This window comes from Gobio gobio (genome assembly GCF_949357685.1).
Source record: "Gobio gobio genome assembly, chromosome: 23".
Classification (NCBI taxonomy): Eukaryota; Metazoa; Chordata; class Actinopteri; order Cypriniformes; family Gobionidae; genus Gobio; species Gobio gobio.
In genome coordinates this window covers 12,964,461-12,985,832 of record NC_137119.1, presented here as the reverse complement: position 1 = coordinate 12,985,832, position 21,372 = coordinate 12,964,461, and the positions used below count along the sequence as shown (strand labels likewise).

Sequence of the window (21,372 nt, the reverse complement as noted above, 5' to 3'; positions counted from 1 at the left end):
TAAACAATTCATGTGAAAATAAATTAAGATCAAACTAAATTTAAACCTCACCATTACAAAGATGAACCTAGATTACAGCCGCATTGTGTTTGATTACGAGGAGTAATTTACACAATCTAATGAGATGGTGCCTAGCACAGCACTCAGCATTGTTTCAGCTCTACAGGGGTCGACGGGGTCATTGCTTTTTAAACAGGGGGGTTTTAGTCCCTGCAACAAACAAAACCTGCAAGCCCTTCTTCACTCTCACCTCTACACAACCTCATTGCACATCACAGCTTAAAGCCACGTCAATCAAACACTTCAGAACCGCACCAAACCACCTCCAAAAGGACTACCACAAACTGTGCTTTTTTCTTTCCTCATTCCACTTATGCACACACGTGCATGTGGTAAACGAGCTGTAACAAATAGGAGTTTTATTTTTGTCTTAATAACATTAACAACTACAAAAACTGATGGACGTGTTCTTGTGATTATATATTGCAACAGAATGCAAGAGTCATTTTCAACAGTTGAACTGTTATCTAACTTGACATATCTTAAAAATTGAGCACTCATGCCGTGAGACATCGGAAAAACTGTGTTGCAACAAAATTCAATTCATGTGTACATTTTGCATATTTATTGCATTCATTTTTCCATTTCCTTTTAAAACTTGTTTAAAACAACAGCAGTAATAACTCACTTTTTTAGGCTACTCCCACGATTCCCTGGGCTGCGGTTGTCATTGTCATCGAAATCATTGTCATCGTCATGGTAATCGTCATCCTTCTCGGAGCTTCCGCGCCGGTTCCGGATGTGCAAGGGGACGTAACCAGGCGTGGGTCCAAACAGTTTCAACTCACCCTGACCCAAGAGACTCTTTTCTCCACAGTAGCAGAAGGCACAGAGCTTTTCTCTGAGAGGGATGAGAGAAGAGATTTTAGAAAATATTTTCAGACTTATTCGATCATAACATAACATATTCCTGAGTAAACAAATATAGCCATAAATGTTGGGCCAACATTGCAAGTGCATGGTTCTGTTTTGCATACTTAAAGTCCAATACTGAGAATGCAATGTGCAACTCGCTGTTATGAATTCCGTTCTGTATGCCAAAAAGTGACCTTTCATAGCCAAAAGCGGTTGCATTCAAGTAGATTGTTTAGCCCCAAGTCATTAAGCAGTTGCGCATCCAACCCTCACTGCTTTATGTGTGCAACAATCAAGTCAGGGGTTCATAGTCCATGCCTCATGCCCCAGTACCCCACTGAGGTGCTAGAACTGTTCTGACTGGGTGACCAAACTCAAAAAGGATTACGTGAGAGGAAATGACATCCTTGGATGGCTCTGACAGTGAAATCACACTCTAAATCAGTCAAAAGACAAGAGCTTCTAATCAAGTCACAGCTCGAGTACTCGGACACGACACTGGCAATCATAAAAACAATGACTTTTACTTTTTTTTTCTCTGATTGGTTATTGTGGCATTTTGGGCGGTACCTGTGACCCGTGCAAAAGAACGATAAAAAGACGTCACGCAGCACGCATTTTAAAATGTATTTTATAGTAGACCAATACTTTCTTCAGTGTCCAATGATCCTTATAATATGCTGATTTTGCTGCCCAGGAAACATTTATTATTATTATTTATTTATGCTGCTTAATATTTTTGTGGAAACAATGATATTTTTATGATTCTTTGATGAACAGAAAGTTAAAAAGAAAAGCATTTATTTTAAATACAAAATCTTTGTAACATTATAAATGTCTATAAATGTCTGTCATTACTTTTGATCAATTTCATGCATCCTTTAATGTACTGTGACCCGCATGTGCAAAATAACTATGAAAATACGTCACGCAGCAAACTGTCATATGGAAGTAGAAACGTAGGTAAAGAGGTAAAAACTCTTCCATTACAGTAAGCGATAACGCGTTTATTTATAGTGTGATCTGCTGCAGACGCCAGCAAATTTTTGTGCAGGCAATATAAAAAAACTAGGATGTGAAAAAAGAGATCAGAGAACAAATGTGCCATTACATAACATTATAATGAAAAAAAAACAATAGAATGCTGTGAATTCTTTGTGCTCTAGTTGCCCGTGTTTTAACGCGTTGTTAAGGGAAGAGCATATCTACAACAGGAGTAGCATTTTCATGGTAGCACATAACTTAGTTCAAGTTCACTTGCGTCCTTTTGTGCAAATACAGTTATAATATTATGTTTAAATGTTGGATATCTGATTATCTCATATGGGATGTGTCAATATAGTACAGGCTTCAGTTTACTGCTGTTCTTTCATTCTTCAGCTTCACCTCATGCAGGTATATTTGTCAAAAACATTGATGCATTATTGATAACCACCATTATAGACACGCCCCACCCCGAGTACTCAAATACTTGCGTACTTGTTTGAGACCTATCAGTACTTGAAATGAAAAATTGTGCCCATCCCTACCCACAACTGCCATCTTTATGTTTGAACACTTGCTGAAAGCTAGGGATGCATGATATATTAAAATAAAATCGATATCATGATGTGGTTTAATGTGATAGTCAAATTGCAAAGGCTGTGATCTACTTACATAAATATATGTGCTTGGTTCATTTATTATGAATTGATCCCTTCTGAGATCCTGAAACTAGGGCTGTACGATTAATCGAAAAATAACCGAAACCGACATTCAGAACCTCTAACCGACATATTTTTCCCATGTCGGTTATTTCGGTTTTCACGTGACTCCGCCCCGTCAGTCACATCAAGTGCAGTTTGCAGGCACAGAGAGATTCAGGAGCAGTTATCTGTGTTTATAGATGCCCAGAATCACTATAGTAACTGCATGTTTTACACAGTTTATACAGGTCAGTTAATTGCTGTTCTTATAGCCTATACGCGCTGCCACCGAAACACACACACACACACACACACACACACAGAGAGACGGCGCGCGCAAGCCCCGAAGCCGCTTTCACTTTCGTGCTCATAAAGTTTGCGAAGTATGCGTTTAAGGCTTGCCAGTTTCAACATTTAAAGTGATTGTGCACTATTCAAAAACAACAATACGTATCCGTTCAGTGCTCAGCTTCTTTCTGTGACACAGAGAGCCGAGCCGTGTCTCTGACAACACGCGCGCGCGTGTCCTGAAGGCAGATCTTTCACCTGCGTCACATGAAGATTGCGCGCAGAGGAGCAGCAGAAACGCAGTGTAAACGCTGTCCTGTGACTAAAGTAAAGTCACTAAAGTAGCTTAGAAACTCAACCGTTATAGGCATACATTTTAATACCTTTGCAGTAAGTACAAACCACAGCTTAATAATGAATAGAGACGGTATGAGTAATTCACACACACACCATCACTCTCTCATTGATGCATTCAAATAAATGTAATGTAGGCCTACAGTGTTAATTTATCTGTATCTGATGTACAACAAACAGAAATCTGCCCTATAGACAATAACTGCTGAAAGTGAAACGTTTCCTTCAAGTATTTTAAAATCACAAAGAAATGCACTTTTTCATTAGGAAAAAAAAAATCCACCTTTAATAGTAGAAAATATTTACAGTACAAACCTTATCAGGAACTTACTCAAAAACCTTATGAGGGCAAAAACAAAAAAAAACAAAATAATCGTTCATTAATCGTAATCGAGGTCAAATGTTCAATAAATCGAGGTTTTTATTTTTGGTCAAATCGTTACAGCCCTACCTGAAACACTACATCATGAACTGCACACGTGTAAAGGAACACTGGGCCGCATTTCACTCTGAAACATACAGCTCTTCAGACTAAATTGCAGCCATTTATGATTTGAAAATTATACTAAGCCATGCAGCAAATGTTCCGTTATATAATTAATTATTAGCTTTTCATATTTGGGAAACCCTGCTACATGTAATAGTTTGTTTAGTCAATATATTACATACAAAACAACACAGAATTTTCCTATTGAGTAGTTAATTTATTTAAACTGTATTTAAAATGACTTTTGGCCTTTGGCCCAGTAGGTCCAGAATTTTTGGTTAATAACTCACAAAACTATGTAACACAAAATTACACAACTTCCTCATCATCTATTAAATTAATTGCTTGTCTGGATGCAAAAATTCTTTTAGCATCCGAGCTGCCCTGGAATTTAACTTTACCTTTTTCCGTAATTAAACACCTAATCACCAGTCTAAACAGTCATGATTTTTTCTCACGTTTTCTGTCATTTGGCCCTTGGGTGTGGGTGTTTACTAGTATATACACAGACAATATTTTGCTCGTAAACATTGTTATTGTTGTGAAATCTTAGTGAAATGTCATAACTGTCAGCACATACTCATTAGAGTTCATTTACTTTCTCTGTCAGCTGTGCAGCCCATGAGAGCTGCTGTCAGTAGAAGATGTGATGCGCATGCAGTACTGAAGGGGGTCTCCTCTCCTCTCACACGTTGCAAATGGTGCTGCACATTAGCAAGTGCACAATCTGTGCTAATTGGGAATCTAAAAGAGAGCACTCTCTCGCCTCCTCCCTTTACTAATGACAGCAGCAGGGCTTCAGCGGTCCCCTCCCCCCACACTCCCTTGCTTTCACTCAGAGTGTGCAACAAAAAAAAGCACACTAGCTGTGGCCAATGCGTACCAGTGTTTGCAAAATCCTGAAATTGGGATCTTCAAAATTGTTGTGCCTATGTTTTAAAAACAAAGTAACATTTTCTGATTGAACTGCAGGTTATTATGTCTGACACAACAGAGAACTAACGCCCAAAGTATACTTAGGTTTTTTTTAATGTGTACGCTAGCTAGCATATGCACAATTGAACACGTAGCCTTTCAAAGTATACTCCATTTGATAGCGTGCGTGAATGCAGGCAGTGAACTTTGGTTCCGTTATCTAGTGTGAAACATTGGCCTGGGCCGTTATTGCTACCTTTTTGGAACAACTGATTTGGCACGGCAAGTTTATTTATATTTCATACACAATGGTGCTTTACATAGAAAATTAATTAAAATTATCATAAAATAATCACAACATTTGCATAAAAAAATTGAAAATAAAAAATATCATGCTTAAGAAAACAAAAAAACAATCGTATTTAACTAAAGGCTAAAATACTATTCCTGACTACCTGAATCACTAAATGTGTGGCTCCCCTGCCTGAATGGAGGAGTCAGAGAGCTTCGGTTTGTGAGACACATTAGTAGCAACTCCTGGCTTCCTAGTGACCACCTACCCTTCAAAAGGGAGGAGTTATTCCAACACCTTCTGCTTCTGATGGCTTCCAGCATCCCTCCAAACCCTAAATGGAAAGGAGTTATCACCAACCGCCTGTCTCTGATGGCTTTCTGTAATACACCAGCCTTTATCCAAGGACCTGGTGTCCCCACTCATGTCTGAGTGCGTGCGTAAACACACCGTCTCACTACCCAATCCTCTCAACTCTTCCAACCAGACAGCCCTCACCTTGATGGCGTTCACTTTGAGAATTTCATCTTTGTTTCCAAATGGAATGAATTCAGTTTTGTCTTTGTTTAACTGACGAAAGTTTTGGCACATCCAATTGTTAATTTCCTCAATGCGTTAGCACAGGGAGTCAATGGGGCTGTAGTCATTAGGCGATAGGGTAGATGCAAGTTGATCTGAGTGTCACCTGCATAGCTGTGGTAAGCAACTTGGTTATACAGGCATACAGCATAGACAGGCTGAATAGAAGTGGTACAAGAATTGAGCCTTGTGGGACACCACATGTCATGGATGTCCACTTACCCACGTTCACATAATAACCCCTCACTTCTAAGTATGACCTGAACCATTTGATGACTTAGACCGACTTTACACTGCAGGTCTTGATGCACAATTCCGATTTGATGACTATATCCGATTTTTTTGATGACCCGCTTACATCATCTTTTAAAAGTGACCCGTATACGATATTTGCATTTACACTATACACTGGTGAAACAGCCCAAGACGTTCTGACCCGGAAAAGGAGAAGAAAGTAAAATGGCGTGATATGCAATGGACCCAGACAAAATGATTATTCAATGTTTTGCTTTACGCACTATTTTTAAAGGTCAGCAAAACATTGCTCTCGTAAGGCAGAGAAAAAAGAGGAGAGCCCTTGTTGCAGCCTGTCCACCCGAGTTGACGTCATTCGCCTCCGTCCCTTTTTCAATGACGTACGACTCGCATTTACTGGGGAATATCCGATTTGACCGCTTACATGGCAGACGCAAATGCACGCATCTGAATCATATCGGATTTATTACCACATATGAGTGAGGCCTGAATCCGATCTGAGGATATCGGAATTCATGCGTTTTTTTCCTGCTTACACGTTCACGTCATATCCGATCTGTGCCACGTGAGAGGGAAAAATCGGAATTGGCTCACTTGAACCATGCAGTGTAAATGGGGCCTAAAATTCAATGCTCATGTGCTATCTACGTGTACTAAACAAAACAAACAAAACGAAGCACACCATTTTGGTGGGGGAAAAATTGCACCATGCGCACTGTATGCCGACCCTCGCATATGCGTACAAAAAATCGAAGTACACTTTGGGCTTTATTCATTCAGTGAGTAAGTAATTGACAGATTTAGTCCATGATTCACACCAATATCAAGTCCTGTGTACTATTCAAACTGATTAACCAATCAACTGATTCTTTAAAAAGAACTCTCTCAGTTGTTGATTCTTTCACGATTTGGACATTGCATGTTCTCTTCATCACATACAATTCATTACAAACACACACGCAACTAGAACCTTTCTTTGACCTGATGTACACTTGTTTTCGAAGACCCTATTGACACCCTTGAACTCCCTTCTGTTAGTACACTTTCTTCTGTTCAAATATTGTTTAGCAGTACACTGCGTTTGTATGAACTCTCTCACCCTCTTCAGGGTGACATTAAAGCTTAATAAAAGCTTGCCGCTCAACCTTTAAATGCACACATACGCACGGCTTTGAGTCAGTCGAGTGTGTGTGTGTGTGTTTGTGTGTGTGAACTAACCTAGTTTTGGCTTTTCTAGTGGTGGAGGCGGACGAGCCAGCAGAGTCTTCTGACACGGAACGCTGGAAGAGCGGGGACAGAGGCCTCTCGTCTCTGGGGCTGAGATCCAGTGGCTCAGGGAAATCGTCATCCGTTTCTGGCTCCAGCATATCTATGAATTCAAACAGGACAGTGACTATTTTAATATGCTTTCTATTTTCAATTTTTTTTCTTGAACAACAAAAAATTGTCAACATGAAATCAAAAAAAGACCCTATTGACAAGTAATAAATGGCCCTGAATTTGTGCAGAAGTATCATGATTTTTTTTTTTCTTACAATTAATCCAAAAATGTTTGATTTCTAAAACACATTTTTTGCTAGCGTAACCAAGGTCATGTGAGCGGGCCACAAGCACCAAGCTCGGGAATTAACACATAACCAGATGTTTATTCATGTTGAAATTGCAAACATTTTTGTATGTTCATTCAATTAGAAAGAAAGAAAGAAAAAAAAACACTCCCCCGGCTCACCTTGATAAGATGTTTAAAATGAACCCCAGAAACTGAAGGACAGAGAGGAGCTACAATTGTATACATAATACTTGATTTAATTAATTAGAGTGTACAAACACACCATGACTCATTTAAAACTTCACAAACAATAATTATCGATCAAGTGTTCCTACATAACCAGAAACGCAAGCTGGTTTTCCGGGAAACATTTCATACGCCCACTGGATTAGTGGAAACGGTCGTATGAGTGAAGAATGTTGTCTTGCAGCAATGTGGCATTCATATCAGTAAACATAATTTGCTGGTGCTACATTAAAGCAGTAAAAGAAGACGAGCGGGCAGATGAAAGTTACAATGACCCATGAGGAAGATGAGGAAATGTATAAAAACAGCAGTTCTCAAATGGGTTTGCGTGATGATGCATTGGATTTACATATAACAAAAACTGTACAAAACAATAATCATAGAAGTGCTATATTCTTTATACTTTAATAGTGCTTTTTGACGTTTGAAAGCTTCAAACCCTACGTAATTGTATGGAAAGTGTCACATGATCCTTCAGAACTCTAGCCTAGAAATCTAGATGCACCCTAGCGGCAGCAAATGTAATTTAGAGCCAGGGCAGTTTAGCAACTCTCCGTAGACTGGCGAGCTTGAAAAACAAAACTCGAGTCAGGCCAATCACAGCATGTATAGAGTCAGTGGGCAGGCTTTACATAATTACGGCAGAGTTGTGACGGTTACGCGTGAAATCCCTGCTACTTCCCTGCTAACAAAGAACGTTATGGCACTGAAGTCATTCTTAAAAAAGTAAGATGTGCTCTGAGTTTAGCCGACCGGATACGTCAAAAGTTGAATCTATCAACTAACGCCGCTGGTGGGAAAACACATCGGTTGTCACCACTGATAGCGTTCTGGTTGGTTGTAGCGCTATCCTAGTGTGTGCAGAGGGAATTTAAAAGACAACCGTTTATCCCGCCTCTCGGATTAAGCCCTGCCAATGGTGTGTTCCCAGACCCAACATCTTGATGTGGGTCTGGCTTGTCAGGCTATCAGAAATCATTATAATTTGCTAATTTTGCTGCCTAGGAAATATTATTTATTATTTATTTATGCTGCTTAATATTTTTGGTGGAAACAATTATATTTTTTATGATTCTTTTATTATTCATTTTATTATATATTTTGATGAACAGAAAGTTCAAAAGAATAGCATTTATTTCAAATAGAAATATTCCGGAACATTCGGAATGTCTAGAAATGTCTGTTATTTTTTATGCATCCTTGTGGACTAAAAGTATTAATTTCTATCAAAAACAAAAAAACAAACAAACCTCAAAACCCCGTGGATACTGACACTTTGTTCTTCTGGACAACAATAGAAAAAAAAAAATACGATGCATCACAAAATGCCACTACAATGGGAGTCATGACCTTTATATCAACCTTTAAAGGGATGAAAATGGCTCATCTCATGGCAGACTTGCCCACACAGCACTTGTTAAAACAATGTTTGAAAAGGCAGAACATTGTTTTTCCATCGTTCAAAAGAGCAATCATGTCATGAGACATAAGAACAGGGACAACAGTAGAAGACAAAAAAAAAAAAAAACAGGTGTGCACCAAAGTTTGATACATAAGATGATGAAAACATAGTGTGACATGAAGAATGACTAACTCTTATGAGAGAGTCTGTTTTCCACCATGTATAACTTAGAACACAGATGTAGCTCATGGCAAAAGTTTGAACTACTAGGCGTGTAACAAGATCTCGTGCCACAAGATCTTGCGATATCAAAATGTGACAAGATTTCTCGTTGTGTGAAAAGCTGTCTAGCGATATCACCAATAGGGTGAGGGTGAAATTAGCATTGAATATGCCTCTGCTGATCGCGTGAAGAGAGTAAGGCGAGATGACTGACAGGAAAGGCCATGGCAGAGAATTCATAGCGCAACAGAGCCTAAGTGTCTGATAAATGTCTTCTCTTGTAGAATGCGCGCTTGGCACCTCCGCTCCCTATACACAGAGTATGTACAATAACAAATCGAAAGCGAAAGTAAAACAGCAGATTTCTGATGCTCACAAAATAGGCTACATACAATAGCCAGTCTGCCAATATCAAAGCTATCTTGGGCTGGGCTGTATAGTTGTAACCACCTCTTAGCTCTGATCTCGGTTTTGGTCACTGTTTGCACTTTTAATATTGAGAGACTGCTTTGATTATGGTTACACTTATTGTCTGCACTTAATAAGACAGAAATAAACACAGTATAAATAAAAATAAATTCTCAATGTTCAATTTGTGGAAAGGAGTTGAATTAAGACACAGCCTCAATCAGAAGTTCTGGAAGTTCATAATTCATGTACAGTAAGGTCAGAAGAGACTGAAATCATAATGGAGAGAAGACAGTCAGTTTGTGGAAAAATATGTGCCTATATATTGCTGTCTTTCAATGCATAGAATTCATACTCAGAAAATACTGAAATACAATATGAATATTTAAAACTTTTCAAAATGCACCTGCAGACTATTTTTCCACTCATGAATTTTGTCATTGAGGATTTCTTAAAAATACTCTGTAAAAATCTTGTCATGAACCCAATCGTGTGTCTTGTCTCGTGAGCTAAGTGTCTCGTCACACCCCTACAAACTACCATTGATTCATGGCAATGATGTAATAGATAGATGTGTTCTGAGGCTCCACCTTTTTTGATGTGGAAAGGAAAAAACAGCTTCTGTAGGTTAAAGTGGCAAGTTTTTAGTGTGACCTCCCCTTATACTTGAGCAATAGCAGGAAACTGGCTCTCTTACTAATGTCATCGCTACTATTTCATGTCAAAATGACTGCTGTGAAAAAGGTCCATTACACCGGGTTTGTGCAAGACATGCTTGAGCATTACATACACATGTTGTATGAGTTTAATTCATTGGAAGCTTGCTAATAAGACCAAGTTTCAATCACATTCCATTCAATGTGCCAAAGATCACAGAAAAAAAAACATAACTTTGCATCAGCAAAGCCACTTTCAAAGGGAAAACAAAGCAAATGAACTGGATACTCAAGATGTGGTATTCAAGTGGTCATATAAAGACATTTGAAGAATCAGGAGAAGGCAAAGGACAAAAAAAGGACTGGAAGCCCAAGACAACTTTCAAAATCTGATGAGAAGTTTCTCAGAGTTTCTTCTTTGAGAGACCGAAAGTCCAGCAAGGACCTGGCTCAGCATCTGGCAGCTTCATCTAGATGCCAAGTTGACCATTCTATAGTCCGAAGAAGCTTGATCAGGAATATACTTTGTGGAAGGATAGCAGCCAAGAAACTACTTTGGAAGGGGAACAGGGTGAAAAGGCTTAGATATGCTAAAGCTCACAAAGATTAGAATGAAGATCAGTGGAAAAGAGTATTATACGTGACAAATCCAAGTTTGAAATTTTTGGGTACAATTGTCGACAATATGAGAAGAGTTGGAGAGAGATGGAAGAATGAGTGCATGCGGCCTTCAGTGAAACATGGTGGAGGGTCTGTCCTGGTTTGAGGCTGCATTTCTGCCAGTGATGTTGGCGATTTTGTCTGAATTGATGGGATCATGAATGCGGAAAAGTACAGACATGCTTTAATTCATCATGCCATTCTTTTTGGAAAGCGCCTGGTTTTTATCCCTTTATTTTTCAGCACGATAATGATCCCAAGCACACTGCTAATGCAGAAAAATCATATTTGTAGAGAAAAACAGCTGATAAAACACTGACAGTCATGAAGTGGCATCCACAGAGTCCAGACCTGAATATTATATGGGATTATGAGGCAGTATGGGATCACCTGGACAGAAAAAGAAATAAACTCTGGGAAGTGCTGAAAGAAGCTTAGTGTCAAAGGAGGTCACACTAAATACTGACTTTTGCCTTTTAATTTGTGTACATATTTCCTGTATTTTCTGTGGGGGAAAAAAATTATGGATGGTCATTAAAACTTTGTTAAAACAACAAAGCTGGTGGTGGCCTAAGACTTTTGCACAGTACTGTAGTTCAAATAAATGCTGTGCTTTTGAACTTAAAATATTAAGAAGCACAGCTGTTTTTAGCATTAAGAATACAAATAATTGTTTCATGAGTCCCAAAATCAGCATATTAGAGTGATTTCTGCTGAAGATGCAGCTTTGCCATCACAGGAATAAATACAATTTATATTCAAATAGAAAACAGTTATTTTATAGTTTACAATAATAGTTTACAATATCACAGTTTTTGATCAAATAAATCCAGCCTTGGTGAGCAGACTCTGGGTACGTGTACATGACAACAATGTACTAAATTTGGAAACGTTTTCCCCTTGTATTTATCGCATACATATATTTAGTAAGAATAATGTGAACTACATCAGAACTAAATTTTTGGCATGAGAGGCTGAGGGTTATTCCAACTCTATTTTATCCCCTTTGTGACTCAGTGACCCAGAAGTTATTTTCTGTCGTCATTAAGTAGCTTTTAGTGCTGATAATTGGAGAAAATAAATAACTTGAAGCTGCTGTGTCACTGAAGCGTAAGCAGCATCTTTATTTTAGCACTGCTCCATACCGTCTAGACACAAAACTACATCTCTACAGTTGGATCAAAACAATGGTTTGATTCTGTAGAGATGTAGTTTTGTGTCTAGACAGTATTGAATATTATATATATATCTCCTTCAGAAAATCCTACGGCCCAGGACAGAAACACTTGCAGTGTACAAGCAGGAAATGAATGTTCTCAAGAAGGTTTCATGGAAAAAATTGTCATGATCATGAGAGATGGATGAGTGCATGCGGCCTTCAGTGAAACATGGTGGAGGGTCAATTCCTGGTTTGAGGCTGTATTTCTGCCACTGGTGTTGGCGATTTTGTCTGAATTGATGGGATCATGAATGCTGAAAAGTACAGACATGTTTTAATTCATTATGACATTCCTTCTGGAAAGCACCTGATTGGGAATAGTTTTATTGTTCAGCATGATCATTTTATTTGTCCGTCCTCTGGGGTGAAGGGTTAAGACATCCTCATATTAGAGCAGAAAGAGCAGGAAACAGTAATGTGATGTCACACACATTATTGAAGTGAACAAAATCAAGAGATAATCAAGATGATGGATACTGCAAAAACAGTAGCATCAGCCTCAGACAACGCAAACATGGATCATTCACGGACTGCCTAAAGCATATTGCACATACAACTGACAAGAGAGTTCTCCAAATGGCAAGATCCAATCTGAAGCCTATAAACCCATCAAATAAATTCCAAAATGTAAAAAAAAGGAAACTTGGTAAAAACTCTACACAATGTAACTAATTTTGGAAATATATTTATCATGTGGACCAAAATAAAGTTAATGTGACATCTTAAATTTATTTGAATGACCATAAAATGTACAGAAACATTTTCACTGCTATTGGGCAATTTACATGTCAGTCAGTGGACCAGAATTTATGCCAATAGTTAAAAGTCCAGCTTGCAAGACTAAGTAGTTACTGCATGTTTGGACACACATGTCCCATAATGCCTTTAGCCCTGGGTGGGATAACAACTCTCTCAGCATGACAGTCTACAGCAGACTCCAGGATGTGGGTAAGATCAGAAGATAAGACGCCATGACTGGTTACCAGTTTGTTAACACGTTTGTGAAACTGCACCAGTGACAACTAAAGTGCCAATAAAAAAGTGCCAGCGTACTAAAAGCAACAAAGATGTTAAAAGCTTTTTGTGAGTGTTAATCATCTGCTATATCAATGGCTAACACTTTAGAATATATCTGAAGAGTGCAAAAAGTGCAAAAGGTCAGGGGTGACCTTTTTATTGTATTATTATTATTAGTAGTATTATTATTATAATCATTATTATTATTATTAAGGCTACAAAAGAGATCTATTGACTTGGGAATTAAGGAAACTAATAGGTCTCATATCACATAACTGCAAAAGCCTGAAATCAAGATTTGCTTAAAGGGCACCTATTATGCAAAATTCACTTTTACATGGTTTGAACATAAATGTGTGTTGGCAGTGTGTGTACACAACCACCCACTCCCTTTTTTTATCCCCATAAATCATAAGCAGAACAAGAACTCAGAACAAGCCGTTTGCAGATTCTGGGCAATGTGACGTCATAGTTTACAGGCCCCGCCAACGAGTGTTGATGGACACTGTAGTATTAGCAAAGACCCCGCCCTGAGTGAGCTGTACAAAGTCCACCATGTTTATCTCCTCGCCAGAGCATTTAACAGCAGCATTCAAGTAAGAAATGTGTTCTTAATAAAGCTACTAAAGTCCATTCAGTCAAGAGCAGTGAGTGATTTCCTGTTTATCTTTTGTTTGATTCATATCAACAGCAGATATAACTGCTTTCACTTTAGTAACGCTACACAGATCTAATATACACAGGATTTCTGTACTTGCTGCACACATGCACAGACAAAACCAACTGTTTTCATGTGAACTTTGTGTGTTTCTGACATAACCTTGTGTGCATTTGAAAATTTAATCTCAATAACACATGAAAGCGAACTAGTCGTTTAATACTCAAGGACGCACCGACATCCAGCTCTCTGTGCACATGCGTCGGGTGTGTGTGCTCAAGTTGAGAGTGATATGGCTTTAAAACGCATGCAGATGATAATATTTCATGATCACTAAGAACTGCAATGTCACGTGAGCGTGTCCGCAATAGAGATGATCAAAACGGTGTATTCATAGTTTTCACGTGACGTCACACCATTATAGGAATGCCCACCTGGAGGGCAAAACAAGGCTTTCCTCCATTGCCCGCCAGTCATTTTTACCAGGTTTGTAGTAAGTTTTAATGTAGTAAGACAGTGATATTAAAAGACCAAATTCAATATACACCTTATTGATGTTGCATACTTTGTACAGGCAAGCAAATGAACGCAGAATATTAATGCAACACAAGCTCTCTCATTAAGTGTTTTTTTCCCCATCGAAAACCATTATAAATAAAACGCTCATATAGTTCATATTCTTGGCTCATCTACTCGCCTATATAGTATGCATCATCAAAAAGGTGTAAACTGAACTTAATCTTTTAATATCACGGTACATTAAGGAACTTTAAGGGTGGGTTGCACTAATAAGAATTCTTTAGCCTGGCGTCGGTTCATCCCGATCAGCCCTTTAATTTTAACAGTCTTTCTACATGGTTAATCTGTGTTTAAAATTAAGTCGTGCAACACAACTCGATTTAAAATAAAACCCAGATCAACAAATCTTTGATTAGCATTAAACTTTGCTTAATTTAATCCTTATTGGTGCAACTCAATAAGTTAATTCCCAAATAAATTGATTCCTATTAATGCTACTGTATTAATGTTTTTCAGTCAAGAGCAGAGAGTGCTTTTCTATGTCTTTTGTAGTTTTATTAACATTTAAGTCAATGGCTACCATGAGCTGTCGGTGTTCAACAGAAGAAATGAATACAGGTTTGGAACAATATTAGAGTGAGTAAATAATGACCCTTTAAGGACAGCGTGTTCACTATAGGCTGTGCTGCTGTCAATTTAAGACGTGCATCTAATATACAGACACACGCAAATGTACTTTCACTTTACACATAACCGACTGTGTTTATGTTAACCTTGTGTGTATTTGACAGTATGACACATAGCACAGTAAGACTACTTAGTCCAGTAATCAAGTGTTTGACAGACTTTTAGTCTGCGCGCGCTCTGCGCGTTAAAACGGTGCATAGCACGCGAATAACCGGCAAGGCTTTAAAACGCATGCAAATAATTAACTTTCTTTTTGTCGATGAATTTTTATGGCTTGCAAACTACTTTTTTTTTTTTTTTTTTTTTTACTCACCCATCTCCGGTGTGATGTCAATGTCTGGAGTTGGTGTGACATCAGAGGCGTCCATGCTGTCCTCATCATCGGCCTGTGCACAACCTCGACTACGAAATCTGCAATGAAAACAATCTTGTGAATATTCCATAACAGCTGGCCCATACTGATCTACAAACACACACACACCACTCCATACAGTATTTCTTGTCTTATCTTGTAGTAATGATCTTAACCATATCCACCATAAACAAACCACTGAACTGTTTTAGATCATAGCGCAGGGTAGAAACCAAGAGCATGGCAGACCTGCGAGTCTCAACCAGCTCATCTAATTACTAAACTGCTCTTTTTCCTTAAAGGATCAGGGTTAAAAAAAACAAACAAACCAAAAGTCTTCATGTGCAATTTTGTGTGAACATGCAGCATTTGGGAGTGAGTTTGAGCAGTTTCCTTTTTCAATTACATCAAATCACTTTCACACAAACGCTTCTGTTTAAAAAAGTCAGAGACTAACTGACACTGGGTTATGGGTGCTATGAAAACTCTTTTACTCGCAAGATGAGTGCTGATATATGGGCCACAGATCTTCATGACAGTGTGGGTCAGTGTGTGAGTCTCCACCCTTCCCCCACCCGCAGCAACCAACATGTCAACACGCATGTAGCAGCCAATGGAGGCTCAGTGTGGCCTGCAGCAAGTGCTCGGCTGCTCGTCACTATGGTTACAAAATCTAGTTCCCTACAACAGACACGATCAAGAGGTGAGCAAAAAAAAAAACCCCTCTTCACACAGCACACAAAAACATACAAGCTCTTTGAGAAGGTTGAGCGGATACATTATTTATTTGGTTTTAAAGTAAACTGTAAAGTATATAAAAAGTCTGTTCAGTGTGTGCTGCCTCCTTTTTACAGATGATGTCAAATTCACTTCACGTTTAATGGAATATATAGCAGAAACTGCGATCATATCTTGTATAAGTACTACAACAAACATTTCATTTCAACTAGATTTGCCAGAAGAAAATAACATCACTTGCAAGATGTACAAACCAAGGCCACGTTGCTGTCTTGTTGTCACGGTATCAGTTTTAACACATTTCAAAATTAGTTCCTTAAATGACTACTTCATGTACCCATTGCTAAAAGCCCACTTCATGAAAAGATGTAGTTAGTGCTGCACAATTGACAAAAAAAACAACTGTCAATTATTTCACTTGATATTTTAATTGTGATTATTAAATGTTGATTAATAGAATTTACATTAAAATAGTTTGTTATAATCTTTATGTAGCTTACACATCTAAACTAGTTCTTAAATAGTGCTTTTTAACAGTAGCTAAATTGCCGGACATAATACATTTTATCACTACTATTATTTTGGTAAAAAAAAAGTGAACACCAAATGGGTCAAACGGTTGCATCCATCTTGTTCATAGCCACGAGATGGCAAAACATTTAGCTATGCCTATGTCAATCATTGCTATTTTGTCAGTGAGTTTTTCCCTCCACATATTGCGTTCACATAAAAACGCCAAACACGCTATGAAGCGCTGTCAAAAGCATGCCAAACCAACAGGTAGCAATATAACCCTAACCTTAAAGCCATGTTGGCCAATAAGAAGTCTGGAAAATATGTTATTGCCGGTTCTGGTTCTGACGCAACAAGTCAAAATCTCCGGTTTCACTGTCCACACAACACCACTGAAACTGGAGTTTCTAAAAATCTTCACCCTGTCAGGAGTTTTCAAAAAAGTTCATTTTCAGTGTACGGACATTGCGTTTGCGTGTGGACGAACGGCCAAACCGCAAAGAAATTGATACTCGTGTGGACAGGGTCTTGGTGGATTCAAAACTGCATTTAAATGCATCGGTCACTCCTGAAACTTTGGACCTGAAAAATGAAATTATATATATATATATATATATTAGGGCTGTCAAACGATTAATCACAATTAATCACACTCTTGTTGAAAACTGTATTTTCTACAAAACAACAACAACAACAACAACAAAAGCATATTCTTGGGACCGTATGTGAATTCTTAAGAAATTTGTAAATGGAATAGAATAGCTCCTGGTGCGACAGGTACATTAGAGCTACAATAAGCATAAAACTGCACAATTTAAAAGATTAATATTACACTTATCATCAAACTCTCATTTTAAACCACCAATGTTTGCATTAACTTCTGATCGTGATCTAATGTGGATTTTAGTCATGTAATGATGTTGAAATATGTTATGTTAGCCTTATATATATGCAGCTATTCATTATGTGAATTGATGTGAAAATACACCAATTTGCATTAAAAAAAAAAATCACACAAACCATATAAAATTGTAATTGAGTGTTTATTAGCTTTTTGTTTCACATGTAGAAATGTTTCTTTGGGTTTGTTTATCACGGAGCTCAGAATGAGGAAGCGTACAGGACAGCGTCATCCAGAAAGACAGGAATTATAGTCATGGAAGATGATTGACAGCTCTAGATCGAATGAGTCATAACGGATGCATATCCCGGAACAGGAGAGAGCTCTGAACGCTCTTTCAATTCTCCAGGTTGTATAATTCCGTGAAACTAACAGAAATTATTATTTCAGTATGATGAAATATTTTGCAAACATGTGAGAATAAATCAATATTTCTCCAAATATGCACACTTTTGGACTAAGAGCCCTAATGGACACTGTCTTGTGAATCCTATGTGAACACAAATAAACCGGAGCAGACGTGAGAGATATGAATGAACTGAATTATTCCATTCAAAATATCGACCAAGTTTTATCATAAACAGTGGTCAAATATCAAAGCTTAAAAGATCAAGTGAAAATCAAGTTTTTTTAATGTTGTTTATATTAGTGTTCGACCGATATATCGGGCCGATACAAGGTTACTGCGTTCGCCGATTATTTACAGACAGGCGTCCAAAGGCAGCTCTGTGCTGCTGGAGACGCTGCAGTTCATGCACTGCCCCTCCCCCACTAGCAGTGCTGGGATCTTCTCTTCAAGACAACGATACGTTTTAAACTTTCAAAGCATCTTTTAACTGTTTGACTTAGTTGAAATATTGCCATACACTTTGAAAGTGGAAACACGTTGCTCTATATGTGCTTGCAACTATCTAAGCAAGTTTGTGAGTCCAAATGGAAAACGCAAATGCTGAATGCTTTGTCTATAAAACTGCTTGGCATTGTATTTAGGGACCTGCAAATAGCTAAATTGTAGGCTATTCGTATGCATACGGTAGCTGTTACGAATACTGGTCATAGTAATGCCGACGTTGTTCCGTGGTATTTGTGGGAGTTTTATTCAGTGACCACCTGGCTGCTGCGGTGTGGACGCGTGTGTGTGTGTGTCTCTCCAGTGTTTCCCACACCACACATACTAATTCACGGCGATGCCACAGAATCAAGAATATTGATGCGCCACAGAATTTTTATGGTAGAAACTGACTGCTGCGCTTGTGACAGGTCGCACTCGCATGTGTTGCTGAGAGAACGTGCAGAGAGCGCGCGTGCACTCACTCGCTCATATTAATCAAAATCAACTGAGAATTGACACAATGGTAAAAGGTGGGAAGACCGAAGTTTCAAGTGAAGCATTGGGAGATTTTTTTCCTGAATTACCGCTGGTGTTGCTCTACAAGAGATTAAGTTAAGTGCACCTAAGCATTAAATGACTAGGTTGTAAATAGTTGGTTACTTTTAAAATTAAGTATAGCACAGTCAGTGTGCACTTTAGTATGCTGCTTGCTTGTTGCTACTCTGTGTGCAATAGTGTAATTATTTTATTTATGCATAAATATTTATTTTCAGAATTTATTTTCAGCACTGAACTCTTTTTTTACTTGTTCTACCTTACCTGTTTTTACTATTTTACTATGAGCAAAAGCAGTATCGGCTGCAAATATCGGCAGCCTGTATCGGTCATCGGCTAAGGATGATGAAAAAAATAAAAAATATCGGTATCGGCATTAAAAAATATGTATCGGTCGATCCCTAGTTTATATGTCTATGTGGTGTTTTTAATATGCTTTAAGATCCTTTGCAAATTCATAAGTCAATACCATTGCTGAGTATTTTCTCCTTAAAACAGCAGTGAAAAAAATACTTTTTTCAAAAATGCGTTTTGAAATCGCCAGCGTTCCTTACGTCACAAACTACCATGTAACCAATCATGTCAACGCGCGGACGGCATATCATTAACTATTCTATAAGGGGAGTCTCAAAAGAAGCCAGGTTATCCCGGTATCTTTTTCTGTTGAAATTAAAAGAGGGGTACATTATATAACAAAATAGTAGGTGAATTATGTATATAAAGCATATTACAATGTTATGATGAACTATATGCCTTTCTTCACTGACAATCTAAGGCCTAGTCCACACGTACACAGGTATTTTTATAACCAGAGTTTTTCCTCAAAAAACAATCGTGTCCACACAAGCACGGTTTTAAAAAAAATCGGTCCACATGAAAACGCAAAACCATGCTATGATTGGCTGCCTGGTTTCCACATGGTTCCCATCCATGGCACCGATGCACTGAAGGATGCCATGGGCTCAGTGAAACCCTTCTACAAGTTTACTTCGGACTCAGTGACAGGTAACTGTACACAGGGGAAGGGCCCAAGTGGACTGAAGCTTCACACACTTGCCTTACTATGTTGTATTATTGCATTCTGGCGCCTCTGTTCTGCAATACAATGAGAAAACTGTGCATGTATCTGTATGTGATAAGCGCTGTTAGCTGAGTTTTTAAAAACTACGTCCGCCATTGCATAGACTCCACTCATGTAAACAAAAGCAATAACGACGCACAATCTGACGTCAAACAAGGGAGAGAACGGTGCACACTTCGACTTAAGCAGAAATCTCCGGTTTCACTGTCTACACGACAACGCTGTAACCAGAGTTTCTAAAAATCTTCACCCTGGCCAGAGTTTTCAAAAAAAGTCCGGTTTCAGTAACCGGATACTGCGTTTGCGTGTGGATGAACAGCCAAACCGCGTAGAAAAAGCTGCGGTTTTGAAAATACCCGTGTTCGTGTGGACAGGGCCTAAAGGCCTGTACACACCGGGACAAATATCGCATGCGCTTATCGCCAGCGTTTTTCGTGACGTTTTTCGGCGCGTCTTGAGTGTTCACACCCAAGCGATTTTCACTGGCGCTGCGCCGAGTGAACGTGCACATTCAGTAGATGCGCTCCCGGTACACAAGGTGGTGCTGTGGCACTTTACGCTTCTGACACTCGCTTGTCACACAGAAGAAGAAGAGAGACAGTATTTACGTGTTTGCCAAAACCACAGATATATTATGTCTATGGCCAAAACCATTCACACACTTTTTGCAAACTGGCAAGCAGCATTAGCTATTCATCTTCTTCTTTGTCTACTAACTACTTCTTTGTCGTATCAATGTGTGCTCGGCAAGACCGTTTTGTGCTTGAGCGCCACCAAGTCGTGTTTTACTGTCACTTCAGCAGCTCCAGGCACGTGAACAAAAGTGCTGATCTCATTGGTCGGCCAGTTTTTAACGCGCCACGTCAAAATAAAAAAACGAACCCGAGGCGTTTTTTTTTAAATTACGCTTTTACGCCTGGCGTTTTGCGCGTCGTTGTGCACACTCACATTGGCGCCCATTGTTTAGTCACGAGGCGTTAAATGTCGGCGATAAACGCACGCAAAAATCGTTCCGGTGTGAACAGGCCTTAAGTTGTTCATAGCATTTCTGATACTGATTTTCAGAAGGCAGCTGTCTGACTCTGAGATGGTGAATGGGAACATGATTTGTGTAACATTAGCAACACATTATTAGCTGTTTGATAATGTAGTCAAGCAAAAGGCTAATCATATTAAACGTTATGTGCTCGACATGAAGAGAGTGATACATAAAACACATTACCATTCTGATACATCGTCTTGTAGACGAGCTTGTATAATTCACTCTTCCATTTCTTCTGAATCAGCTTCTGGTTCAAACATATGGCTGAATTAAACCATTATTTCCACTTGCCATTGAGCAGCGTTTTTACTACAGTAAAGTTGATCAGGTATTCTCAGCTGGTGT

The 21,372-nt window shown here is 38.7% G+C and overlaps 1 protein-coding gene across 5 annotated transcripts in view; it reads right to left on the bottom strand.

The window, feature by feature from the left end:
* kmt2ca (lysine (K)-specific methyltransferase 2Ca) overlaps window positions 1-21,372 on the bottom strand; it is a 184,712-nt gene that overhangs the window by 112,535 nt on the left and 50,805 nt on the right. For all 5 annotated transcript variants that reach the window (XR_013815734.1, XR_013815735.1, XM_079806795.1 and 2 more), the window contains exons 3-5: window positions 15,327-15,424; window positions 6,989-7,139; window positions 689-901 (exon numbers count right to left, since the gene is read on the bottom strand). Coding sequence is in view for 3 of the 5 variants with exons in the window: in XM_079806795.1 (XP_079662921.1) it covers window positions 689-901; window positions 6,989-7,139; window positions 15,327-15,424 (462 nt within the window). In the remaining 2 variants the exon portion in view is untranslated. The remainder of the gene's footprint in view (window positions 1-688; window positions 902-6,988; window positions 7,140-15,326; window positions 15,425-21,372) is intronic.